This window comes from Electrophorus electricus, chromosome 12, assembly GCF_041902795.1.
Source record: "Electrophorus electricus isolate QZ-2024a chromosome 12, ASM4190279v1, whole genome shotgun sequence".
NCBI classification, from domain to species: Eukaryota; Metazoa; Chordata; class Actinopteri; order Gymnotiformes; family Gymnotidae; genus Electrophorus; species Electrophorus electricus.
In genome coordinates this window covers 21,348,234-21,375,000 of record NC_137508.1, presented here as the reverse complement: position 1 = coordinate 21,375,000, position 26,767 = coordinate 21,348,234, and the positions used below count along the sequence as shown (strand labels likewise).

Below are 26,767 nucleotides of genomic sequence, written 5' to 3'. Positions count from 1 at the left end.
AAACAGAAGGTGGGTTGCTTCAGGAAGGTCGACATGAACTTGTGCCCGTTGACCTGGTGCACCCTCCTCCGGACGGCCTGCTGACGTTTCCGGGTCAGCTGCTTATACTCTGGGACGCTGCCCACCACATCATCTGCCACAGAGGGATGAGGAGAAGTGAAACTCACTACTACAGCTTCATTAGTGAGCTATTTCAAACATGATGATGCCCACAGAAGATTGATTTGGAGTGTGTGTGTGAGGGGGGGGGTTCAGTCTCAAAAGTTTCAGTCAGGACTCACAGAGGATTAGAGAATCTGTTTATTATAAAATATATCTGTATAATACACAAGCGCAGGAATCGATGCATTATGCATATTTAACACATTTTGATAAATATGAGTAAAATAAGGTGTTGCGAATGGTAGAACAGAAAACAATAATAGCCCATCCAGCAGCACTGTAGTCATTTAGACCAATGGAAATATTTGAAAAACAGCACATCAGATAATCAGTGTGAAAAGCCCAACTCCAAGAGCCTTAAGTCTCCAGCTGTTGTGTTGCTGGGAAGGGTGTGTGTGTAGGTCATGGGTGGATAGTCTTGTGTGCGTCATCTGAGCCTGAAGCAGTACGATTTTACCCTGCATTCACCTGCACTACCCTGTCATTCAAGCTTCACACACACACTACCTGTCAGTTCTGAGATGGTTACGTGCAGCAATTTATTTATTTATGTACCTCTCGGTTCTCACACTGATGTTAAATTCAGTATGAGTATACAACGAGCTTTTAATCATCACCTTTCAGTCAGACCAATTTTACTGGGACTTGACTTTGCTATATGCAGTATCAAAATATAGGACACTAGCAAAATAAGATCAAATTTAATAAGGCATCTTATTAAGGCACACCTAAAGGCTGGTATGGACGGAAAGCATGTTAGCTAGCTAGCTTGTAGTTGGGATAAAAAAAAAAATATGTTAGTCAGCTAGTTAGCTAGACTGATAGCTAATAAATACTTTTTTTCTAGTAAGCGCCATATAATTTTAAGCAACTTCTAGTATTTGTAGCTACATGCTCCATTATCCCACTGCAATTTTCTTGTTAACTAATGTTAGTTTGCAGACCAGTGTAAAAGTAACATTAGATTTCATACACTGTTCCATGTTTTGCAATTGATAATGCATTTTAGCAAATTAGACTATAAACTCTAAACAAAAGTCTAAACAAAAGTTTTCTAAGGGGACTTGAGACTTGACTCAGGCTCTGATCCAGTGACTTGACTCTGAGTCAAAAAGTGACTTGTAAATGTCTCTGCCCACACACTTCTGTGCTTATAGTAAGCGTGAGATTAACTCAAATAGTAAATATTATGACTGGTCACGTTTTTTAATGACAATGAATTTAAGATTCGAACCTCAAAAACCTCTGTTTGTAATGAACTGATGAACCTTTAGCTGCCATGACAGACATTAGTGTGTTGTCTTTATTTGCTACTGCACAGATCACATCAAGCAGAATGTCCATATCAGCATCTTGCTAGAGAGAGAGAGAGAGACCAGTGGAGGCAGTCGTGGGAGGGAAAAAAGAATGTCAACAAGAAAAAACTGACAGGTGTGAGATGTACAGAGATATCTTGATCTCTCGTTCCAGGTTAAGCACTGACATTTGCTGCAGTATCTCAGAGGTATTTTTGGACTCTAACCTGTTTGTGCTAGCTAACGATACTTTGAGTAGAGAACTAAAGTACTTAAGTAAGGCGTTCTGAACAGGGGCATCTGCTAAATGTGTGTGTGTGTGTGTGTGTGTGTGTGTGTGTGTGTGTGTGTGTGTGTGTGTGTGTGTGTGTGTGTGTGTGTGTGTGTGTGTGTGGTAGAAAGAGCAAGTGAGTGAGAAAAAAGAGGGAGAGTAAGAATGTGAGAGAGAGGGGTGTATGAGAGGAGTGTTTGAGAGTGAGTAAGAGGAGTGTGTGTGAACGAGTGCGAGAGAGAAAATGAGAATGCGAAAGACAGCTCTCACACTGTAGACCTTTTGCTGTTTCATTAGCATTACATCTCAGGCCAATCTACAGCTAGCCCTGCTAACCACATAGCTTAGAGGAAGTACGCCCCACATCCCCTCACAGTGCCTGTGTGTGTGTGCGTGTGTGTGTGTGTGTGTGTGTGTGTGTGTGTGTGTGTGTGTGTGTGTGTGTGTGTGTGTGTAAGCGTGAGCGTGAGCGTGAGCGAGAGAGGGCACCTTGTAGTTTAGTTCTCTGTGCAGCTTCCAACAAAATATTAGCTGAATCAGGTGCATTACAGCAAGTCAAATATCTAGAAGACCAAGGGAAGACTGAAGCATCCCAATGAATTTTCTGTCTGTAATTGCCTTATAGCCTTTATCCTTGTTCCAATCGCTAAGCTGCAGTGTAGAATATATTAACTTTAAACTTGTAATTTTAAGTTTTACAGCCTCTACATTGTTCAATTCCCTATTTGTATCAGTTGTACCCATCCAAGATCTGAGAGAGAGAGAGAGAGAGAGAGAGAGGCAGGTGGATAGACAGACACAGAGAGATATGAAGTCACTAAGGGCGTCTTTCTCTCGACAAGCTTGGCTGCACAGCTAATTACATATTTCTGACTCTGAAGACTATGCAAAGCCTATACAGGTGTGTGTGTGTGTGTGTGTGTGTGTGTGTGTGTGTGTGTGTGTGTGTGTGTGTGTGTGTGTGTGTGTGTGTGTGTGTGTGTGTGTGTGTGTGTGTGTGGTGGGTCGAAACCTTCTCCCAGCATGTACAGAGACACCTGGTAAATCTTACAAATACCTCCAAGCATTCGCACAAGGTCACACACACACACACACACACAATGCGCACGCACGCTCTCTCTCACACACACACATATATATATTTGACAATCTCAGGCTTAGTCCAGTGATCTGTACCACTGCAATAATGGATTCTTCTCATAAAGCAGACAATTCAAGAGGAGACACATAGCTTCACTTCTTCGTGACCATTTAAAGATCTGTTAACTCGTGTGTGTGTGTGTGTGTGTGTGTGTGTGTGTGTGTGTGTGTGTGTGTGTGTGTGTGTGTGTGTGTGTGTGAGAGAGAGAGAGAGAGAGAGAGAGAGAGAGAAAGAAGTAGATTCTTACCATCAATAAAAGATCCCTTAAGATTGATGTGGATGTACACTTTGCCTTCTGGCTCCAGGTCAACCTGGCAAACACACGCGCACACACACGCGCACACACGCGCACACACGCGCACACACGCGCACACAGTAAGTAGTTATTTAACCAAGGATCTCAAATTAAGCTTAGTGTTTTTTTTGGAGATAGTTTAAGTGTTACATCTGCATCCTCAGAAAATGCCACACAGCAGAGTTTTGGTCAACAACATAAGGCCACACACATCCACATCACTACCCAGAATTCTGTGGTGGGCAGAACTGGTTCAACTACCTGCTCTTGGAGAGAGACAGGGAGAAGCATGTGCATACTCCGTTTGTCACAGCCACATTCATTACTCAAAATAACTCAACATGGCCAGTTCTGTGTGTTACAGGTCAGTGTGTAACAAATTTAACACTAATCATCAGCCTATCTGCGTAACTTGCAATGTAAGTGTGTGTTTTTACAGCCTAATCATCTCAAGACTTCCTGATCAGGAAGCCAACATTCTGAACTTAAATGGAGCAAAAGTCCATTTAAGTTCAGAATCATTCATTGTTCACATGCTACAATCCCTGATCCTGTCATACAGCCTTAGCAATAGTAGCATAGGTGCTAAAGCTGGGCTAATCGACAGAGCGTACCAACAAGTGTGAACATACACACAGGCTGTTCCTCAAAATTATTCGTTTCTGATGAAATGATTCTTCACTGGTCTTTTCTGCTGCCTAGCAGTTACTGCGTGTTAATGACCCAGTCATCATTCTGTAACCTTCTCCATTTGGTATCCATTCTCCCACTGCATGTGACACAGAAATCAAGTTTCCACTATGTGAAGATGTCTTCACTGTAGATTTCATTTTTTTTTTTTTTTTATCTGGCACATTTAATCCAGATGTAAAAACACAAAGATGCTGACAAATCAAACACTATAAAATATGGCCATATCCCTAGTCCTAGGAAATGCATCTAAAACACAAACACTGCCACTTTCTGGATACACGACGCTGGCTGAAGCGTTTGCCCAGACACAAAAAGACAGAGGATGCAGACAGACAGTGAGAGAGAAAGAAAAGAGAAGCAGAAGATATAAAATGAGAGTGAGAGATGAGTGAGAGAGAGAGCGAGCAAGAATGAAGCAGAAAAGGCTTATCTGGTGGTAAACGAGTGGTTCCTTTGTGTGAAGTCTAATTCTGCAGGGTGCACGCACAAACCTTTGTGTGTCATAGCATGTGTGTAGGATCAAAAGGTTAAAACTGTCCCTCCAAATCAACACAACAGAAAACAGTGTAACAAAATTTAAAACTGTATCTTCGATACTTCACTGTAGGGTTTGATATGCTATATAAGGCTATTTCTTTAAAGAAGGTATGCGTTTGTATTATTTATAGTTTTATAAGATCACTTATCATCCTATTTTGCAGTCTTTTGTTTTGACATACAATTTGCATTTTTCTGAGTCCTTTTTAATGTAAGACTATACAGAATTCAATTTACACTAAATTGAATCTTGACCCCCAGCACTGAAAATCATATCAAATCTGTTTGTATCATTCCACCCATACTTAACATAAATCAAGTAAAAACTAGCACTTGAAATCCCAAGTAAAACTAGCACATAAGCAATATGATTGGGGGGGGGGGGTCTCGTTTCTTTCTGACCATCTGACCACCATTGCAGCCTTACAACTCTTTCCAACAAATAAACTAGGACTGACCAAGGAATGTGACTAATTCAGTAAATGCCATCCTTACAGACAGACTTCCTGTACCTACCCCCCCCCCCAACCAAACACGCGCGTGCGCGCACACACACAATTACACACAGCTGCTCTCTGTGATCAGCTATAGTGGATCAGGGGAGCAGTTTCCATGGTCAAAATCATCACTACATGTTACAATCTTAATCTATATATAACATTCCGCTAACCATTGCTTCAAATACCGACAAATGCACCCACGCGTATGCAAACACGTACACACACACACACACACAGACCTTGACTCAGCTTTGCGGCATTTGGGTCTCACTGTAACCCCCAGGTGCTCTCAGGACCTCATTAGCACTTTACCATTCGCAAATCAGCATTATATAAAATATTTTTGCTTCATTTCATTGTACCCAGATGGTAGTATTTGAGATACTACAAAGCTCAAAGCTGGATTCATTGGTGAGCCCCAGTTGGATCAGTTTCAGGTGAGTTACAGATTAATATTAAACTCTTTTAAAAAGTTACCTTTGATCCTAACAAGACAACAACTTTCTAATGAACTCCGCTAAGTCCACAGACAATCCTCACAGAAAACAGCCACAGCTAAGGACATACTCACACACTGCAAAACACACACACACACGAAGGTAAACTTGTTTAAAAAGGTTACTTTGTCCCAGCATGCCCAAGGTACATTACATACATACGTACGCACACATGCACACACATGTATATGCGTGCACGCACACGCACACAAACGCACACGTTGCACTCATACATACAAACATACACACACATCTCCAAAACACACTCTGGAACTTTCCATGATATCTTCAAGGTAAGAACCTGCCAGAGAGATTCAGTATTCTGATCACCAGAGACCATGGAGCTTGACCAGCTCCCAATCCAAAGTCATCAAAGTGGAGAAGTGCTGGAAACAACCCCTCCCCACCCACGATGCTCCCTCTCTCGCTCCACCGCATTTAGAGGGGTTACGATTCGCCCACTCCATGTACCCTCACACGCTGCACTGACAAACACATGGTGCGCATGCACGTGCAAGTTAAGCAAGTTAAGCCGCCTTAAAAGGGAAAAGGCTGTACTACAAGAATGTCAAAATATTACAGTTCATTTAAGAATTATGTTATTACATGGGTGTGCAAGTGATAGAATTTATGCAGGCCAGTTTCCAGGGACATGTTTCAAGCCTAGCCTTGCACCAGCTTGGAATGTCAGGGGTGACCTACTGTCTTTGGTTTAGGACAAGTCTCAGTCAGGGAAGCAGGCCTGAACCACTACATAAGGCACCGACTGACATCCAACTGCAGTCCTAGAGAGACGGAGTATCTTAGGCTGGTGAATTCCCCCCCCCCCGACACACCTACTAAACCTGGCACTGAAGCGATGCGTGGAATAAGGTGTATGAGAGCAGGGAAATCATCACACAGGGCTTGATGTACGCTGCTCTGCACCTTTGAGGAGACAACAGTTTAAGACTCGAGGCTGACAAGTCTAAACAACCCATAGCAATTCATCATTCACCAGCAACAGTTATTGGTGTAGAAAGCCAAACTCTCGCATGCCTGTTCAGAATTTCCTGTTGTAATTTCAACAGGCCCGCAGTTAATGTACACTACACTTTCATTACTATAGTGAACATCAGTGTATTATTTACTGTCTAGATTATTTGTCCTTTCATTAAGACATTACACTACATGTAACTAACATATAACCGCCTTAATTTGTTTTTAATACTTAATCATTTAGTAACATATTATATAAAAGCTTAGTTTAAAAAAAAACAAAAACAAGATATACTGTGTAAGTATTGAAAAAAGTCACTTTTGTGACATAGTTACTTCAGCTGTTATAACTGAACTAAATTGCTGAAACACAAATCCTTTCAAAACGAGTGAGTTTAATAATATATTAGCTATTTTAATTTTTCTGTTATTTAATAAATATATAGTTATTTCATACTTGAGACAAAGAAAAGTCCTCATATGGTATACGGTTTCATTTAGCTTCTTAGAAAAGTGCCACCAGTAATGTAAACAGTTGTTACAAAGTGTTATTTTGCATGACCATAGCGAGTATTTTGCTAGCAATGTTATGCTTGTGGGAATATGTTAAACAGGAAAAAGGCAAAAGTAGCACATCAGGTAAGACCAGTTCAGTAGTTTTTGCCATGGAAAATGAACATGACATCATCTCTGGAAGCACCTTCGAATTTATTAAACTGCTGCTCTGCACACTGCTGCAATCTCAGGGGTTTCGGTCTCACTCAAAGGGGTTCCATGTCAAGGCTGGGCCCATGAAAAATTCTAGCCCCCATCAACAAGTGCTCACTGGTTCAAACCTTGATGACGCCAGTCATCTGTGACCGGGAGTCCAAGAGAGCAAAACTGGCGTTGCTCTCTGGGTGGGTGGGATGGCGTTACTCTGTCCTTATTCAACTGCAGCAACGCTGGCCAATCATGGACATCTGTGTGCTTGCTCTTACTGACCGGGGCAGTAGCGCCGTCCTGTGAGTGTGTTCGGCTGCCCTGTGTCACAGCGTTGGGAGCGGTTTAAAAAACGTGCTCAGAGAAACCAACTGCTTGCTGCACCTTCCAGGGTCGGTAAGTGTTGAATGACAGGGAAGGTTAGCAAGCTAGCAGATAGAAACTGACTACATTGAGTGCAAAGCGGAGTAAAATATAAAAAAATTTAATGCATTCACATTCTCTTGGTCACCATTACCGGTCTTCCTCTATACAAAACAGACAGTTAAGTACTTGTGCCAGGTGCAGGGCAAATGTGCACAATCTAAAAGTATTAATGTTCATTCACGCTAATATTACATGGCGGCTTAGTTGAGGGACCATTCTGCGTACGTCTCTCCCCACCACATGCTCCTGCAGCTCCTGCAACTGGTAGATCTAATAATACTAGGTGTTGGCAGCACTAATGTCGTAGGTTCAATTCAGCATCATACTGCGAGCGCACAACTTCATACTGATAAACACGCAAGGTACTCTAGATGAGGGCATCTGCCAAATGATGGAAGTAGCATCCTAGTTTTTCTTAGCATAGCAAACCCTTACAGAACGTCTTTGAAGTGAATCTGCTCAGACTCAGTAGAAAGCTCTGCCAGGTCACGGAGCTCTGCAGAGATCGCTGTAGAGGGCACGCTATTGGTGATTATACTTGATTTGCTGAATGAGCTCTCGGCCAGCCACAGTTAGGGGCAGAGTGCACACCACTCTTAATGCAAAGGCAAATTTTCTATGATTTCATTAAAGAAATATAAAATTACTTTGTAAAAAGCAGTGTGTGTGAGCGTATGTGTGTGTGTGTGTGTGTGTGTGTGTGTGTGTGTGTGTAAGAGGCCACACTGACACCTCTTGAAGACACTTAGATATGTGCCAACAGCTAAAAAACCCATGAAGAGAAGCTGAAGTCTTAAATATGGTCCGTTGGCTATCTGCCTGCGCTTCCTGAATTTGGCCACTGCTTCTCGTCCAGCTTCTTGAAGTCTCATATCAACCTGCAGCCCTGGCACACTCTGGCCGAAGCTCATATCTGGCATTTAGGGCTACATGACACGCGGGGAAAGTTTGCCAAAGAGGATATTTTGATCAGAGTTTGACCAGCAGATGGGTCCGTTACAAGGTTTTCAGGGGTCTGTTTCACCAGTGTGGTACGAGTGGTAGCAGTGCTGATGGACATTAGTTAGGTGTCAGTGTACAGATTAGGCCTTGACCATATCTGAATGGCTATTTAAACCTGCATCATCAAGAACTGAATTCTTTGTGGCTCATCAACGCAGCACTGCTCAATTAACCAAAGATCTCAGCTTCTCATAGCCCTAGTGTGACGCTAGATAGGGACGGGACTGGGACATGTTCAGTACCCCTTCAAATGGAATGAGCTACCTAAACCTATTCAAATTCACCAGTTCCAGCAAGATCTTACAGAAGAGTGACGCCAAGAATCACATTGGGTTTTCCTGACACTATAAAGGTGAAAAAGGCTAAATGTTCATGTTCAAATAAAATATAAAGATCCCAAAATACAGGCGTCTTATTAATCTAATGCGAATGGTCAGCATGCTTTATCAGGGATTGTCGATGGGAAATCGTTTTAGTTGTGGAACAGTCAAAATCATAAGACAATCACATCATGGAAAAAAAATGTGTGCTGCTCAGTGACCACTTCCCTGAGCCCGTGTGAGCACCCACTCACCTACCCTATCGAGCACTCAAGCACACACACACACACATACACAAAATGCTCCCTATATAACAGCAAACGTATTGCTAAATTTAGTCTGAGGCATAATGTCAGGCTTAGGTTTTTAAGTGACATTCACCTAGGCAACTCATCTCCGCGTTTAACAAGCGAACATACACAGGTTAAAAATACACTGCCGTCAAGAGTAACTAGACTGACACTGTTTCACCTACAAGGCATCGAACCTCTCAAATGAACATTAATGAGTAAATAAGATAACGCTTCATAAATCTTATATAGAGCTCTCAACTATAAACTTTAACTACACCCTTAGACATACAACAAAAAAAGAAAACGTTTTATCAACTTTCATCTGGACTTCTAGAAATTCTAGCAGAGCTGCACCTGAGAGAACATGACACTGGGAAGATGAGTCTTTCTGAGCTGCTACTATAATTTCTTCTGTCGCAGATTTTTTTTTAATAAGCAAAACTTTTTTTTTCTTTTTTACCACAGATGGGACTCCTCCGTCACTCTCCGATTAACAGAGCTAAGTAAGCCCACGTTTTCAGGTGTGTGTAGGACTACTCAGAATCTTCAGCGAAAGCGAGTGACCCATTATGCCTGATCACTGCGCTTATCACTGCGCTTATCACTGAGCACATAATAGCGCTCATTGCGTCGTGTCCCGAAACGATCGAGGATTAAGTGGGCTCTTCAGGGAAAGTCATTCATGATTTTCGAGGGTTATAAAACCATCACATCCAGCACTCTTGCTTTCATTGGCAGAAGTTCGCTCGCTAAAACATTCTAATATATGCACACGGATGTGGTGTGATGAGTTACTGACTTATCTAGAGGTCGGTGTTGAATCCAGAATTGTTCCTTCTAACTTCGTGCTGGAAAACTCAGAAGTGACAGGTACAGTGCTCGCTTGTGCAACCACTCTGCATTTTATATAACCCAAACAGATCATTGTCACCAATCTGTCTATCAGACTAACATCAATAGCAAGCAATGGCCACAGTTCAACAGGGAAGAACGGTGAGGAATGCCCTCAGACACTCACCCATCCTTCAAACGTCTCTTCTAGATTTATGTTCTTCATCAAGTAGTCGAACTGAATGGTGCAGTTCGCCACGAAATCGTCGTAACCGATCGGAGCGTCGTGAAACACGGCCAGCTCTACGTGCTTGCCATCGTTCACGTTTACGGAGAATTCCTCGTTGTACGTTGGCATGTTCGTTTTCTGTTTGGTGTGCGTCTGTCCGATCTTGTACTCGTCCACTTTCACTACGATGTAAGGGTCAAGGTTCTGGCTCGCCTTGTTGAACATCACGGCATGACGCATGGACGTGCTCGTGGGTTTTAAGTCCACTGCCTCGCCGATGCGCAACTTCAAATAGCCGCTAAACTTCATCGTTTTAGTGCTTCCCTAGCGACTACTCAGAAACGAGTCCGTTTACCGAAGGGAACAGGTAACGCTCACAAGAAATTGCTTGCCGTTACGCCATCTGGCACTGCACTCCAGTCCGTTCATCCCGTGCAGGTAAGAAACCGTAGCCGTCCGTCACACCGCGGATTACCATCCAGCCGATGCCGTACAGGAAAATGATATCAAACTAAACAGCAGAGCCAATGACTTGCGCAAGTTTTTTTCCTAGCAAACCAAAGCGACGATACATGAAGTCTTTGCGGAAGGATCTGTACGAATTCACTGAAAGGGGAAGTACAAGTAAACAGCAAGTTTACGCCCGACTGCTAATTCCGTGCTGATGCATGACCGAAGCCTTGTGTGTGCGCTGCAGCAGCGCATAAACTATTTTGAGCGATGTTTTCAGAAGTTGCGCTGTTTTTCGGAACGCAGCTTAATTTTCCGCGCCCGCGATAAAGATGACAAAATTGGCCATGATATTTTCACAGGTCTTCACCGTCGCACCGATCATTCCGTAGGACCATTTTCCTCTTTGCTGTGTATTTCAGTGCATGTTACGTGGTATAACTCGCGACATACCATAGTCCTACCGACTTTAAGTGCTCTCCTTGTTTGCTTGACATATTTCCCACGGCTGAGAGGACTCAGACACCCGGAGCTTTCCCAATGCAGTAGGGCTTTTACCAAACAGCCACTTGTGTACCTGCTTCCCTGATCCCGGTTTGCAATGCTTATTTCCCCTCTATGGCCCTCGAACACACCACCCTCTGGTGGCAAAATATTAAAAACAACAACTTTGGTCCGAGTGAGGTGTTTGAAAGTATCTGGCGCTACCAACAGTTTTAACTTCTACCAGACTAAAACATCTATCATTTCTCATTTGCTCATAAAAACAGAGGTTTTAATTGTATAATTTTAAATATAAGAATAATAAACGATCTTTTATACGTGTATTACGTGTATTATTAGAATTAAAATGTATTTGATTATCAATGTCTGTACCTGTGCTTATTTCACACTGTGCGTATGGATCAGGTCCTTCCACAAAACAGTGGGTTAAAAGACAAATGCAGATTTGACCGCCCCCCCCCCCAACTGGTTTTAATGTAGAGACTTCGCAGTAACCATTAGAGCTGTAGACCCCCTCTCCTCTCAAATAGGCTATCAATTCCACAATAATTTAAAAAAATACATAAAACAAAACTACATTATGAAACGACTGTAATCCAAGACGTACAGTTTACAGTTAGGTCACACGGAGGATTGGTGGAGTTTATTTGAGTAACTGTGAAAGTTAATCTGTAAAATACACTCTTATTAATCAGCCAATCTACCCCTGAGGGCATGCAAAACGTGCTTGCATTCCCCATACATCCAGCAGAGGGTAGTGACACTCTATGATTAAACACACATACCCGTGAATAATGAGTAATGAACCCGTGAATAATGTCTCCCTGTCTTCACCTCTCTGGCGCACGCTTTGCTGTAGCTGTAGTTAATTAATTGTTTGTGTGAGGAGGGGTGAGTAAAGTGGGCTGTAGGTTCTGCAGGTCAGGCATGTGTAAGAGTGTAAAGTGAGTGAAAGCGAGGGAGAGAGCGAGAGAGCGAGAAATGGCAGAAGAATGAGCCCAGGCCGAGCTGTTGAGGACACCAGCATACATAGATCAGTAAAAGTGAGCAATAAGAGAGCGTATATGTCAGTGAGAAGAGCGTGCAGATAAGCGTATATGTATAAATCAGTACAGAAGAGTGTGTGTGTGTGTGTGTGTGTGTGTGTGTGTGTGTGTGTGTGTGTGTGTGTGTGTGTGTGTGTGTGTGTGTGTGTGTGTGTGTGGTAGGGCGTAATTGGCTCCAGATGGTGACTGGTGTGCCCTGTTCTGCAGGCAGGCGTCAGACGGTGTGTGAGTGAGTGAGTGTGACAGAAAGACAGAGAGAAATAACGCGCGCGCACTCCGGTCACAGTCGCGCACCTCTGCGTCCTCGCACTTCGTACATACGCTCCGCTTCTCCTGATCTACTGTTGGGGGGGAAATGCTTTGGTTCAGGAATCAAAACTGAAGCAATACGTCCTGGCATACTTCTACCTGGAGAAAATGCAGGAGAATCGCTTGTGTTATGGTCTCAGCTCATAACAGAGACTTCAGTGGGATTTATGATGCCTGTTTGACACAACGAGAAGGCCCCGCCTCGCGCGTGGAAATCGATCGCGGAGTTGATGGACGCGGGAGCGAGACGAGCGACGATATATATATATATATAAATTATATATTATATATAAATTATATGATATATAATTACATTTTACATACATAATTACATTATATTATATATAATTATAATTATATATAAATTATTATTATTTTTTTATTTTTTTTTTTAATGGATGAGGGTATAGCTACACGGTGAAACCTACACCTTCACGTGTGGAATAAATGTAAAAAATTGAACATTTTCACTCACTCACACACACACACACACACACAGGTTTACGTGAAGCTTCGTGTGATTGAGGGCAGTGAGTGGCCTCAATAAACCTGAGCTCGCTCACACAAACATTGTAAAGAGCGTATTACAGTTTCTTCACTGGATGGCTCAGGATAACTTAAGATCAGTAAGTTAGTTTGTTAAATACATGTGAATTGCCATGTAAAAGTAAATCCATTACATGTCTTGTAAATAAAATAGGCCTGCAGTACAAAAAATAAATAAATAAATAAAAATTAAGTCCCACACGCTTTCAACAGCATTAAAAACATCCACTCAATGGACCATTATTGGCAGTGCTGGCGTGTTTACAAATGCATGCATTTGTTTTTAACATCTTAGGACCCCACAGAGAGAAATAATTAAATCCTTCAGATCCTTTCACAGGAAGTAGTGATGGCCTTAACAGAGGCTGAAGGTAATCCTGCTGGAATCAGATTTTAGCTATCCAAGTTATTCAGGGTTATTTATATAACCAAAAACCAATCTCTGTATATGTGTGTGTTTTAGTTTTTCTGTGCGGTCTAGGTGAATTTAGGCAGTAACTCAAACTAATGCCACATATTAGAAACAGCAGGAGAGAGCAAAGGTCACAGACTACAATCCACCAATCCACCTTCCCAACTCACACACACAAACCCTTTTAAAAATGCACTAAACATTTGCTTCCCATTAGCTTATACACCAGGAGATCTTCAGAACACTGAAAAGAACAGTTAACCTGCTCTTCTACGGCACGTCCATGCTCATTTGACCCCCCCCCCCACACACACACACTTTCTAATAAAAACAAATGTTTCTAAATGCAGAAAAGTCGTTTCCTCTACTCCACTTACATCAGCACAACACAGAGAATTCAGCAGTGAAAGCAAAGAAGCCAGAAATACAAATGGCAACTTTTCCCTTTTATTTTTTAATCAACAAGAAATAAGGTGCTTTGAAATAAAGTATTTGAAAAAACAAAAAAATAGAATAAACAATTTCTTTTAATGGTGTAATTTACTTTGTGTTTGCCATTGAATTAAAGTTCTTCTTTGTATCCAGACAGAGAACAGACACTGTGACAGTATGCAAGGAAGTTCAAATGCACTGGGATCTGAAAGTGCCTAACTCCTGAACCCTTGCTCTACTTTAGTAGACAACTTTTCTTTTCAAATATCAAAGTATCAAACATCAGAAAATGTCATAAAGACCAAAGAATTTTATTACAGTGATTATAGTGGGGGTGTGGCATGGGAGGTATGACTGTATGGTGTGTGTGGGTGTAATGCTAGGGGGCATGGCTGTAGTGAGGGGGGGCTGTACTGGGGGTGTGGCTATAGTGGGGGGCATGGCTGTATGGGGGGGCTGTACTGGGGGTGTGGCTATAGTGGGGGGCATGGCTGTAGTGAGGAGGGGCTGTACTGGGGGTGTGGCTATAGTGGGGGGCAAGGCTGTATGGGGGGGCGGTACTGGGGGTGTGGCTATAGTGGGGGGCATGGCTGTAGTGAGGGGGGGGCTGCACTGGGGGTGTGGCTGTAGTGAGGGGGGGGCATGGCTGTTGTGAGCTCCATCCTTCACTTCTCTTAGATTGGCTCAAGAAGTAGACAGCTAGTGTTGTTTCTCTGAATAGTCCCCGTCTTATTAATATAAAATATGAGCAGCTACTACACAAGTGTCAAATTTGACACATATATATATTTTTTTAATTACTTTTTTTATTTTAGCTCTTAGGCGCAGTACAGTTTTGGCCAAACCATTTGATTTTAATGCATCAGCCAATTAATTAAATAACCACAGCAACATGTAATGAACATACATTTGCACTATTTAAAATACATATTTGATCTAAATTTGATCTTTAGAATTTTTTAAAACTTTAGCCCCTGAGTTACGCATTTTCAAACTGTCAGTTTCATCATTGTATGTAATCTGTGTGCTACAGCAATAATGATCCACCTGTCACTGTGTAACCTTTTAATATGTCCCTCTTTGAATGATCCTGGATTGATCTTAATTACTGTATTATCATTTCAATACTAATCACAAGTGCCAGGATATCCGAGACGCAGTGGAGAGGTCAGAGGTTGAGAGGTCAGTATGCGTTCACCCAGGAAATGATGATGACGGCCAGACTCAGCAAACCCACAAGCACACCAAACACCATCAGCACAATGGCCTGCAAAAAGAGAGGGACACACAGAGTGGGTTGAGCTGAAGTGGACTCAACTGGAAGCAGCAGCTGCGGTTGTGGTACAATGGTGTGGAGGTGGGGAAACCATCTCACCCAAACTGAGGTGCAGGATCTGATGTGGTCAGTGCTGAGGCGCAGGTAAAACAGTCCTGGATACACAAATATCAGACAGGTGGAGGTGGTGGAGCCTGAAGACATGGAGGAAGGAAAAACACAAATACACATACACATATGTGACTGACTCACAACGCTTCACAGCATCACATATCGTGGCGGCAGGAGGGCACTGGAACTGCCAATCTGCTGTCCTGAAGGCTGAATTCATCTCAGCATTAGCATCCCTCCACTTCCTCCACTTCCTGGTTCTAAAAAACATGGATCACCCCTGAGAACTAGCAACTCCAGCTGCCCTGTCCTGTCTTTTCATTTCCCCATTCTCCGAGGCGTCTCAGCAGGGGTGGTGACACAGGTTTACTAATGTCTCGAGAGTGGCATTGTACTCCACTTTCCTTCTCTACACTTTCCATCTCCTCTTTTGAATTTCATGCCATTACAGTTTCTTTCCCCACCAAACGTCTCATCATTGTCACCTACTGCCCTCCAGGTTCCCTAGATCACTTCATTGATAAGCTCGACATCCTTTTCCAAGTCAATTCCCCATTGAAGGAAATCCACTCGTTCTCCTTGGTGACTTCAACCTTCCATCAGACAAGCTGCATTCCTCCTGCATCCTTCTGCTGTTGACAGCATTTGACCTCACCCTCAACCACTCTCCTCCGACTCACAAAGCGGGCAATGTTCTGGACCTGATCTTCACCTGTACCACCACAACATCGGGCATCGCAGTCAACCCCCTCCACCTCTTGGACCATCAATTTCTATCCTTCTCTCTCTCCCTTCCTTCTCTTTCCATCCAGTCCAGTCCAACATGTTCCTCCTCCTTCCTCCATCGCAATCTGCACTCCATAACTCCCTCTTCCCTTACTTCTACTATTTTGTCCACCCTTCCTCACCCTGACTCTCTGTCTTCTCTCTCTTTGGATGCAGTTACAAATACTTTCATTTCTACACTCTCCTCATCAATGAATCTTCTGTGCCCTCTCTCCTCTAGACCCACCAAGTCCTCCCCACCTGCCCCCTGGCTAACAAACATTTCGCTGCCACCGGAGAGGAATAAGGACTGCAGAGAGGCGGTGGAGGAAATCTCGCGTAGATTCAGACCTTAGATCATACAAGTCTCCGCTTTCCTAGTTCTCAATGGAAGTAACATCTGCAAAGTCATCCTACTGCAAAGAGAAATTCAAATCATCTGATCTATGCAAGCTCTTCACTATTTTTTCTTCTCTCCTTAATCCTCCCCCTCCTTCCTCATCTCTTACTCTGGAGGATTTTATCACCTTGTTTGAGGAGAAGGTTGCAGCAATCTGCCAGTCCTTTTCCCCTGTTCCCCCCCCTCCAACCAACATGCATTCCCCAACATCCAACTCTCTGACTTCTTTTTCTCCTCTCTCCACAGATGAAATTCTTCAACTCCTGAATTCCAGCAATCTGGCTACATGTCCGCTGGATCCAATTCCTTCTGCTCTGTTCCAGACAATCGCAAGAGATCTGCTTCCTTTTATCTCTGTCATCATCAACAACTCCTTATCTTCTGGATACGTGCCTACTGCATTCAAAACCGCCAGGGTGGTACCAATCCTCAAGAAGGCCACACTTGTCAGCTCCAGCGTTACCAACTACAGACCGGTATCACTTCTCTCTTTCCTCTGAAAAGCCCTTGAACAAGCAGTTTATAATCAATTCAGAACCAGTTGCATGATCCTAATCAGTCTGGCTACAAACCAGCACATTCTACAGAAACGGCCCTCATAGCGGTGACTAAGAAACTTCATGCCGCTAAAGCTGCCAAACAGTCATCTGTTTTGATTCTTCTAGACCTTTCAGCAGCCTTTGACACAGTGAACCACAACATTCTTCTCTATGTTCTTTCCAGGGTTGGTGCGACTGGCTCTGCTTGGAGATGGTTTCAGTCCTATCTGGATGGATGATCCTATCAGGTGACATGGAGAGGATCCACATCCAAACTGTGTAGACTCTCCACTGGTGTTCCACAAGGCTCAGTATTAGGCCCCCTTCTCTTCTCTTTGTATACTCGCTCTTTTGGTGATGTAATATCTTCTCATGGTTTCTCCTACCGCTGCTATGCCAATGACACTCAATTTTTTTTCTTTTCCACCCTCTGACACGCAGGTCTCCAGATGTATCTCGGCATGCTTGACTGACATTGCATCATGGATGACAGCCCACCACTTGAAGCTCAACCCCAGTAAAACTGAGCTTCTGTTCATCCCAGGTACACCCAACCCTTACCATGACCTCACTGTTTCCTGGGCGTAACTTTGGACAACCAGTTGTCGTTCTCAACTCATGTTTCTAATCTAACCCGGTCTTGCAGATTCCTCCTTTTTAACATACAAAGGATTCGACCCTTTCTTTCGCAGGAAGCTACCCAGATGCTTGTGCAGTCTCTTGTGATCTCAAACCTAGACTACTGCAACTCGCTACTTGCTGGTCTTCCTCCAAGAGCCATCAAACCTCTCCAACTTGTCCTGAATGCAGCAGCATGACTGGTCTTCAATCTTCTGAAGTTCACACACGTTACTCCACTGCTGCGCTCCCTTCATTGTCTCCCTGTAGCTGCACGCATCAGATTTATGATGCTTGCCTATAAAGACAAAAATGGACCAGCCCCTTCATACATGAGGTCAATGGTCAAAGCCCGATCCGTACCTTGAGTACTTCGAACCTCAAGTACGGCTCGGCTTGAAATACCTTGCTTCAGGTCTCATGGACGACAAGCATCAAGACCATTTTCTGTCCTGGCTCCAAGATGGTGGAATGAACTCCCACTTGCTGTCCGGACAGCAGAATCGTTTGCAGTCTTCAAACGCAGACGGAAGACCCATCTATTTGCAGAATATTTAAAGGACAACTGACACTGCTCCCTTATTGACTGACTAATTTAGTACTTATTGTAGGGCACTGTTTATGTTGTTTAACAAACTCTAGCACTTATTGTTTATAGCACTTATCATTGTTTAAGATAGACCTTATGTATTTTGCACTTCTAGGTATACGCATTCATCCCTGTATTCTAGTTCATTGGTATGTTTAATTCTAACCTACTATACTGTACTTGGATATATTCTATGACTAAATGACAAAGCACTTTTGTAAGTCGCTCTGGATAAGAGCGTCTGCTAAATGCCGTAAATGTAAATATATACACGCATTCACACACACACACACACACACACACACACACACACACACACACACCTACCTACTACTCCAAAGACGTGTCTGATGTCAGGTACATATATGGCGAGCAGCTCCACGAGTGTAAGGATGAGAACAGTGGAGACACAGTGAGAAAACCAGGAAAACTCCCTCTCTGCATGAAATAACATTAAGATAGCCTTACGAGCCTGAGAGAGAGAGAGAGAGAGAGAGAGAGAGAGAGAGAGAGAGAGAGAGAGCCCAGTGAATGCCACTTCGGTGCAGTGTTGCCCTGTTTTAACATTAAACTAATCTCAATATTAGGATCAGCAAAGGACAGACGCACAGGGAAGTGGATGAGAGGCACAGTGAGCAGCACAGCCAATAGGATCGCGAGACGCACTGACATCATCAAGACATCATGTGGCAAGTAGGCATCATAACCTAGCAACAGTTCAGAGTCCACCTGGGCTGAAGAGCAGATAAGTGATTCACCCGTTAAATCACTTCCATCATTTTAGACTACAAGACATTTGCTCACCATCCATGTGTCGCTGCTCTCTTACCGTAGAATGTGAGGTAGCCAAAGAGGGCAGAGACTAAATAGACCAGGAAGCTGAGGGATATGCTCACATTGGCCACATTCTGCATCCTATATTTACTGGGCCTGGAGAACAGATACACATGCACAGACACACATGCTTAACCAGTAACAAGGTCCACTGAACACACACATATGTTCACAGATGCTCAGATTCACAGATGGCCTATTAAAAAGTAGCACAACCCTACAGAGGAAGCTAACTGTGAGCAGATAGGGGGCGCTACAGCCAGCTCTGAGAGGTACTTACTGCTGCAGCTCACTGTATATAGGCATAACTGCAGTGTGGCACAGGAAGGAGAAAGCCATGGTGGGGACAGCATAGGCACTCTGAAACACACACACAATCATCTTTTCTCACCCACATGGAGTGTGTGAATTTGGTATGGTCTGATGAGGTTATAAGAGCATGTGATATCACGTTATAGTTAATATTAGTTTTTCTGATAGTCTTGCAGAGATGTGTATTTTTAATAAAAACACATCCATCTTTCCCATGCACTGACACTTTCTCTCTCTCTCTCTCTCTCTCTCTCTCTCTCTCTCTCTCACACACACTTACATACACACTCTTGCTCTGTAACCCATTACCCACTTACCTTACTGGAAAAGACAAAGAGGTGAACACTACAGTCTAAGGCAGAGGAGTTTGAGACCTGAAAAACACAAAAAGGCCTCAGAGAGCCCACCAATACCTCAACAGAGGCCCCACAAAGACGACCTTAGAGACTGTATAATAACGCCATCATGCCATCTGAAGACCCTTTAGAGCAGTCAGCACTGCTGTTGGTAGTGACCTCAGTTAAATTAATGCAAATCTGACTACTAATGTCAACAGTAATTGTATCATGAGGTTTTATGCGCCCAAGACTGCAGTGCCAGCAAGGGCCCTGGTTCTGACCTCAGAGTCCAGATCAACAGCTCTAAATGTCATACTACATTCTGCAAAGAAATGCATTTCCTGTCAATAGAAAGGTCTAATGAGATCGGTCAGGAGGTGTGCCCTTTATTTCAGAAACCAGGCTCTATCTAGTGGATGTACACCCTGTCCCTGAGCCTGACCTTTTAAAGATCGCTACTAAAGTCCTGCTTGGTTCTGCAGGTGGTATATTATGCTGCCATCATCAGCACTCCATCTGGGGGGGAGCATTTCAGTGTCTCTCTTACTTGACTCAGAGTGGCGTTGATGGGCAGGGGGCAAGGAATGGACCACTTCTTCACCACCACCTGAAACCATTGCAACACACACACACACACACACACACACACACACACACACACACACACACACACACACAACACACACACAAACACACACACAAACACACACATCACCACTGCTCTGGGTGTTCTGCTTTGAAATAATGGCAATACTGCATTACAGGCTTAGGCAGTGAGGATGTGCTCGAGAGATTGGGAGCGCGCGGGCTGAGGTGTAGGTGAGGGTGGAAGCCGCGGGCTGAGGCGTAGGTGAGGGTGGAGCGGTACATAGAGGACACCTACTCACCACGGCAGCGAAGAACAGCATGAGGAAGAAGGACAGACTACTGGTGTAGCCAAGAAAACCTGGGAGGGGAGGGAGAGAGGGGGGTGTTTAGAATGACCAACATGCGTGCACACACGAATGCATAAATGCATACTCGTGAGCGCACACACGCTCTCTCCATCTCACTCTCACGCGCTTTCTTACCTATCTTGGGCAAAAGGGCCAGAGGTAGCACCACACACAGTGTGACCAGAACTGATAAAATTGCCCCATCTTCATACCACACCCTACACACCAAGAGAGAAAGACAGAAAGGGAGAAAAAGACAGTCCCATTAAGAGCAAGATTTCGGCTACAGTGCAATGAGATCCAATGCCCTTCTGATGGTAACACTTCCCAAAGTATGCACTGAAGGTTTACAGTAATCTGGCCTCTGGATCCTGTCCATCGTTTCATCACAGTTCACAAACACATCTCTGGCTCAGCTGTAGGAGTTGCTGTACACAGAATATCTGGAAGAACGTTGCTTAATCAGAATGACCTTGCAGTGCATCTCAGCATGGAATAAGACCGTGTCTAATGCAACAGGGTTGCTCTCAGTTCCCTGGCTTTCCTACACAAAGAACTGGAAACCCCCTGAACTTTGTCCAAATATCCAGCTCCTTTGCCTTTTTGCACACACTCGCGTACTCACACTTGCATACACAATCTCTCCTTCTATATGCAGGTAGGCAGAGTGGAGCGAGTTACACTTTAGCACGCAAGCCAATGATGCAACTCCCCCTGTTCTTTCACCCTCTCACCTCTACCGCGGAGCACAGGAGGGGCACCTACAAGGGTTTGGAAAGGAGCAAGCAGTGTTGGCAAAATAATGTGTAATGCAGGGTGGGTGTGTGTGTGTGTGTGTGTGTGTGTGTGTGTTGTTGAGCGTTTAGGATATCTCTTTGACTCTCCTGTTCCCGCTTAAAAGGAGGCAGAGATTCACTTGTTTTAACTGCGAAAACTGTTCCTAACTGATTTGACCACAAATGACGCACCCTGAACATTACAGTCACTCAGCCGCAGGGGGAAGAGCAGAGCCAACCCCGCTCACTGTCTAAGATACTCACATTAATGAGGCTGCAGAAGTGAAACGTTGATAATTTACTAATTAGAATAAAACTAACTTCTCCGCCGATCTTTTTGATCCCGATCGCGGTTAATTAGCCCTGCGGCTGTCTCCCGCTGAAGTTCAGGATCGCGGCGGCAAGAGCGATCGGCGGCGGCACTGCTTTGATTGGCCGGAACATATGCGAGAGATTTGGGCTCGCGGGGACCGTAATGCGAGACAGCTGCGCGAGGATGACTCCGGCTGCGCAGAGATCGTGCCGAGGCTAACCGCGGCTCAGCGCAGAGAATAATAAAATAATGACCGGTACATTCTTTACTGCAGACTGGGGATTTTCTGAAAAAGGCCATTTGCTGAAGGGCACACAAAGACACTCTCTCTCCCCTCCATATTTCAGCTGACTCTCTTGGTCTCTCCCGCTGGCACTGTATATACTGGTTCACTAAAGCAACATTTCGCTGAGCTGGGGGTATTCGATTCCTCTCATTTCATCAACAGCTACTGGTGTTGGTCAAATATGAATGCCGTTGGTTGGTGTATCATTGTGTATTGTTGACTGACTGGTAGGCCAGCGAGGCCTGAACTGAAGTCATGGTCTACAGCTGTCTGGCAGATTCTGTTGGACTAATCTAGACTTGAACCCTAGTGAAGACCGTTTATGAGCTGCGAGTTGAGGGAGGTCTAGAACAGAATATAGGAGTCCAAGCACACACTGGTGGGGGGGGTGGGGGTGGCAACTTACCCAGAAGCCTCTGTTCTCAGGAAACTTAGGATGGTGGCAGGAAGTTCAGACTTTAGTATGAACATGTAGGAAGCCATGGCTGTCAGGAATTCAAGAGGGAACAAAACTACATATATAAAACCAATGTGTACACACACACACACACACACACACACACACGATACACTATAGAACAGACAGGTATGCGCGCAGACACACATAGAGTTAAAGTGGGAAGCACAAGGGAGTGCAAAGGAACTGAGGAAAATGACTAATAGAAGGGAGAGAGAGAGAGAGAGAGAGAGAGAACGAGAACAAGGACTACAGGAGTAGTCAAGGAAAGGGGGAGAAAGAAAGAAAATGCAGAAAGACAGAATATGGCCCTAGGCTAGTCCACCTCCAAAACCTCCATGCATAATCTCCACCAGAGCTCTTAATCAGAAAAATCACCAAGACCTTCACACACAATCTCCGCTAGAGCTCTCGATGAGAAAATCGACTCCACTAGAACTCTCCGTGAGACAATCACCTCCACGACCTCCATGCATAATTTCCACTAGAGCTCTCAGTGAGACAATCACCTCCATGCTTCATCACCACTAGAGCTTTCAGTGAGAAAAATTACCTCCACTAGAACACTCTGTAAGAAAATCACTTGCACAACCTCGACACATCATTGCCATTAGAACTGTCAATGAGAAATTCACCTCCACAGCACCCACATAATCAATCTCTCTCTCTCTCTCACACACACACTTACACTCACTGTGGTTACTTACAGCACTTCACACACTCTCCAAATTTTTGTAGGAATACATGCGCTATGTGAAAGAGAGCGTGAAGGCAAGGCCTTGGAGTAAACGAGGGAATAATCACCCTTACACACACACACACGCGCAGACATGCATGCCCGGTACAGAAACACACTTGCATATACACATACATGTACGCAGACACAGATGCACACACAGAGACACATGCGCAAACACACACAACATGCACACACATACACAAACATACACGCACACAGACATGCACACACAGATGCGCAATTGCGCACACATGTGCGCACGTGAACACGTGCACACATACACACAGACATCTGCGCACACATGTACGCAAACACATGCACGTGGATACACCCAACTGTCGGGTGGACCCAAACCGACTCCCAGTTTATTTACTCCATTATGAAAGCAAATGTTTTAATCAAATGTCTACACTGCAACTGCACTCTGTTCTCTCCCTCTTGAACTGTGTGAATGTGCATGCACGGGCAGTAGAAATAGAAGAGGGCAGAAAGCATGCATCGGTTTTTCCGCTCAGTCCCAGAGAACAAGTCAGAAACTCATCCTTACCACCAATATTCTGAATCAGAATGGAGCAGGCCACCAGAACCTTTCAGGCAGAGAACAAAGAACACTACAGTTTAGTGGCTTTCAGTACAAATTCTTTTCCATTTGCCCATAGAGCTATCAACTGAGCAGAACTTAGTTTGTCTGTGAGTGATATGATATAAATAAATCCCATCCTCAGCAAAGATCAGATGATATGGACTAATTCATGCTCTTTCTACTTCACATCAACCTGCTTACCTAAACTGGTTATTTTCACTTATGCAATACTGCACATGTTCACCCTTTGTTAAACGACACATAAATGCGTGTGCCGAAACTCTGGTACAGACGTTTATTACCTCACATCTCGATTACCGATATTCCCTTTTTTCCTGGTCTCCCTGTAAAAACCTTAAACAGACTACAAAATTCAGCGGCCAGAGTTCTCACCCATATTAAATTCTCACATTGCACCTGCTCCATTCCATTTACCCCGATTACCCACCACTTTCCAGATTCAGTATGAATGAGTACGTATTACGGTTGAGGTGCGGCACGGTCTAGCTCCTGAGTATTTAGCTTGGCTCCTCTGGCTATATTCCCCCTCATGAAGCCTGAGGTCATCTGGCCCAGGGCTCTTAAGGCTTGCCCATCTGAAACTCTCTTCTTGAGGTAGTAGTCTTTAGCGCAGTGAATCCTAAACTCTGGGACCGCTCACCTCAGCTTTTGCATGTCTGCTCTATTTTGACATTTAGAAGTGAATTGCAAATGTGCGTCTGACACATCTGCTCTCTCTTCGAGGCTTTAATATAAGATTATTTTTGTTTGTATGCTCGGTTTCTATTTTCCTTTCATTGTTGGTTTTTGCCTTGCGATGTCCATTTTCTGTAATACATTTGTGTGCTGGCTTTCTATTACATTTCCTACTATTATGTAAATTGACCCTGATGGTGAAAAGACACTATATAAATAAAATATGTTGTTGTTGTTACAATTATTGTATGTTAGCTCAGCAGTTGTATTCCAGGGGACCTCACCTTGCCTGTCTTGTTGAAAGCTTTCTCTCCTAGGCCTTCATATGAGGTCATACCTACATATCGGCCAGCCACACACACACACACACACACACACACACACACACACACACATTAAACAAACAGATAAACTGACAGAAAACAGGAAAAACATTCACTAAATTATTCTAAAAGTTTGTTGCCAATTTCAGAAAGAAAGCCTTCACCACATATTGTGTAATATTTCTGGGTGCCTGAAAAGGTTCAGAAACTGAACCTGGCAGCAGAAACTGAGGCCAGGAATGAGGAGCATGAACTCCCGTGGTCACTGATCACACCGACTGTTTTGATACTGAGGCAACAGTGCGGGCCATGTGTGATTGAGTAATAGATACTGAAAGACCAAGCTTTGCACTGGTTGGAAGATGTCGTTTACTACGCTAAAATGTCCTCTTGTGTCTGTCTTCTTCCAAGCCATGACATGACTATTCAACACTGGCTCATTCAAACGTGAACAGTGTAGCGGTCAGATTCAAGGATCACCGCTTGAAATGGGATTAAAGGGTGACCTCTGGTGACCTCCCAGTGAGCAGTGACCTCTGGTGACCTCTGTAGATGCAGAGAGTAAGGAGATGCAGGTCGGTGAGGTGAAAACAAGCAACAGGGTAAAGGTCACGTTACCTGTCTGGTCACACAGCATGAGCAGGAGGTGGATGGAGTAAGCAGCAAAACTGGAGACCAGCAACAGTAAAATGCTGCAGAGAACATATGCAGGTTAATGAGGGGGGTGTCTCTGTGCAGGGTGGAGTTTAAAGCCCTGCCTTCCTGTCTCACCTGAACCCCACAATCCCAGTGTTGGCCATGGCATAGGCAAGACCCAGAATTCCACTGCCCATGATGGCATTCATCAGGTTGAAAACAGAAGAGGTGAAGGAGGCTCCTCTAGAAACCCCCACAACCTGAGAGAGAGAGAGAGAGAGAGAGAGAGAGAGAGAGAGAGAGAGAGAGAGAACACGAAAAAAGATGATTAAAGAAACTCCATGCATGTCATCATCTGCAAGTGAATCTGCTTGAACCTGTTTGTCCGGATGAGGATGCAACAAGACAGTGTGTGTATACTTTGGAACGCTGTCAGTGTATTGAACGCCCAATACACCGATGAGTCAAAACCAAACTCCTGTGTGTGAGCAACATGACTCTGAAATACATCGGAGGAAAGTATCTAATGAAGCTGTGACACACAGGACATCGTTCCCTTCTTCGTGCTAAGGAGACGATGAGTTCTACTGACGCCCGAATAACCCACATGAAACTCAATGTCTTTTCTGCGCAGCAGAACATCTAACAGTTACCGGCGCTGCCGGCTCTCCTGGTTCCTAAGTCAGTCTCTTTCCAAAACTGAAAGCAGACTATTCATCAACCAAATACGGACAGTAATGTCTTAACTAGCTATAATCATGGGAAAGAAGTTTTTCGCAAACTCAGCACTAGTTGGAATTTTTGTCTGATGACTTATCGAAAGTTAACATTTGCAAAAGAGAGGCATGTGACTCCGTGCCACAGGCTTACGCAAAACCATACACGACGAAAATACGGTCATGTCCTGAACGCATTACAAAGCACGACAAACAGCGATCGGACTCCAACACACGATAGCTAACTAAAATCAACGACAACACACACACATCAGATTATCAGGACTTAAAGGAGGATTTTAGCCAGCCAGCAACCTGTGTTAGGAGTGGTGTCTCGTCTTCGTCTTCTCTATTCGGCCGGTGCCCATCCCCGGCTTGAATCGTGAGATTTTCGACGCATTTATTCATCTTGTTCTCTCGCTTGGCTCCTCGTCCCCGGTCCACTGACTTCCACGGGAGACCGAGTCAGCGCTGGCTAAGCGGTCATCGCTAAAACTGCGTTTCTCGTGGACGGAAAGAGGTTTGCGGTCGTGTAAAACCGTCCGCATTCCAACTTTAACTGACAAGACAGTTTCCCTTCAAGAGATGAAGCGAAGTTTTAACGGTCATATGACTAGAGAAACTGTTTACATGTTGACTATTGATGGCGTATAC

General features: G+C 44.0%; 2 protein-coding genes across 5 annotated transcripts in view; both read right to left on the bottom strand.

Moving 5' to 3' along the window:
• The window catches only part of prkcha (protein kinase C, eta, a), a 21,235-nt gene extending 10,034 nt beyond the window's left edge, over positions 1–11,201 (bottom strand). The window contains exons 1-3 of the mRNA XM_035531380.2: positions 10,131–11,201; positions 3,117–3,180; positions 1–133 (exon numbers count right to left, since the gene is read on the bottom strand). The exon at positions 1–133 is cut by the window's left edge and continues 21 nt beyond it. Of these exons, the coding sequence (XP_035387273.1) occupies positions 1–133; positions 3,117–3,180; positions 10,131–10,481 (548 nt within the window). The 5' untranslated portion in view covers positions 10,482–11,201. The remainder of the gene's footprint in view (positions 134–3,116; positions 3,181–10,130) is intronic.
• Positions 11,202–13,864: 2,663 nt separating this feature from the next.
• slc38a6 (solute carrier family 38 member 6) lies at positions 13,865–26,763 on the bottom strand. 4 transcript variants are annotated; one of them, XR_014126326.1, is made up of 17 exons: positions 26,429–26,763; positions 25,533–25,657; positions 25,380–25,453; positions 24,723–24,775; positions 23,707–23,746; positions 22,370–22,448; positions 20,724–20,806; positions 20,541–20,599; positions 20,201–20,260; positions 19,633–19,728; positions 19,284–19,363; positions 18,999–19,099; positions 18,779–18,903; positions 18,497–18,641; positions 17,986–18,119; positions 15,247–15,341; positions 15,117–15,138 (listed from the first exon to the last, which is right to left on the bottom strand). XR_014126326.1 is itself a non-coding variant. In XM_081724224.1 (16 exons), the coding sequence occupies exons 1-16, from the start codon at positions 26,519–26,521 to the stop codon at positions 15,055–15,057; spliced, it is 1,392 nt and encodes a 463-aa protein (XP_081580350.1). In that variant the 5' UTR covers positions 26,522–26,758; the 3' UTR covers positions 13,865–15,054. The 4 variants fall into 4 exon arrangements, 3 of the variants coding, with proteins under 3 accessions (XP_081580350.1, XP_026864001.2, XP_081580351.1); XM_081724224.1 differs by lacking the exon at positions 17,986–18,119 and having other exon boundaries at positions 13,865–15,138; positions 26,429–26,758; XM_027008200.3 differs by lacking the exon at positions 17,986–18,119 and having other exon boundaries at positions 13,865–15,138; positions 19,633–19,689; positions 26,429–26,756.
• Between the last annotated feature and the right edge of the window lie 4 nt (positions 26,764–26,767).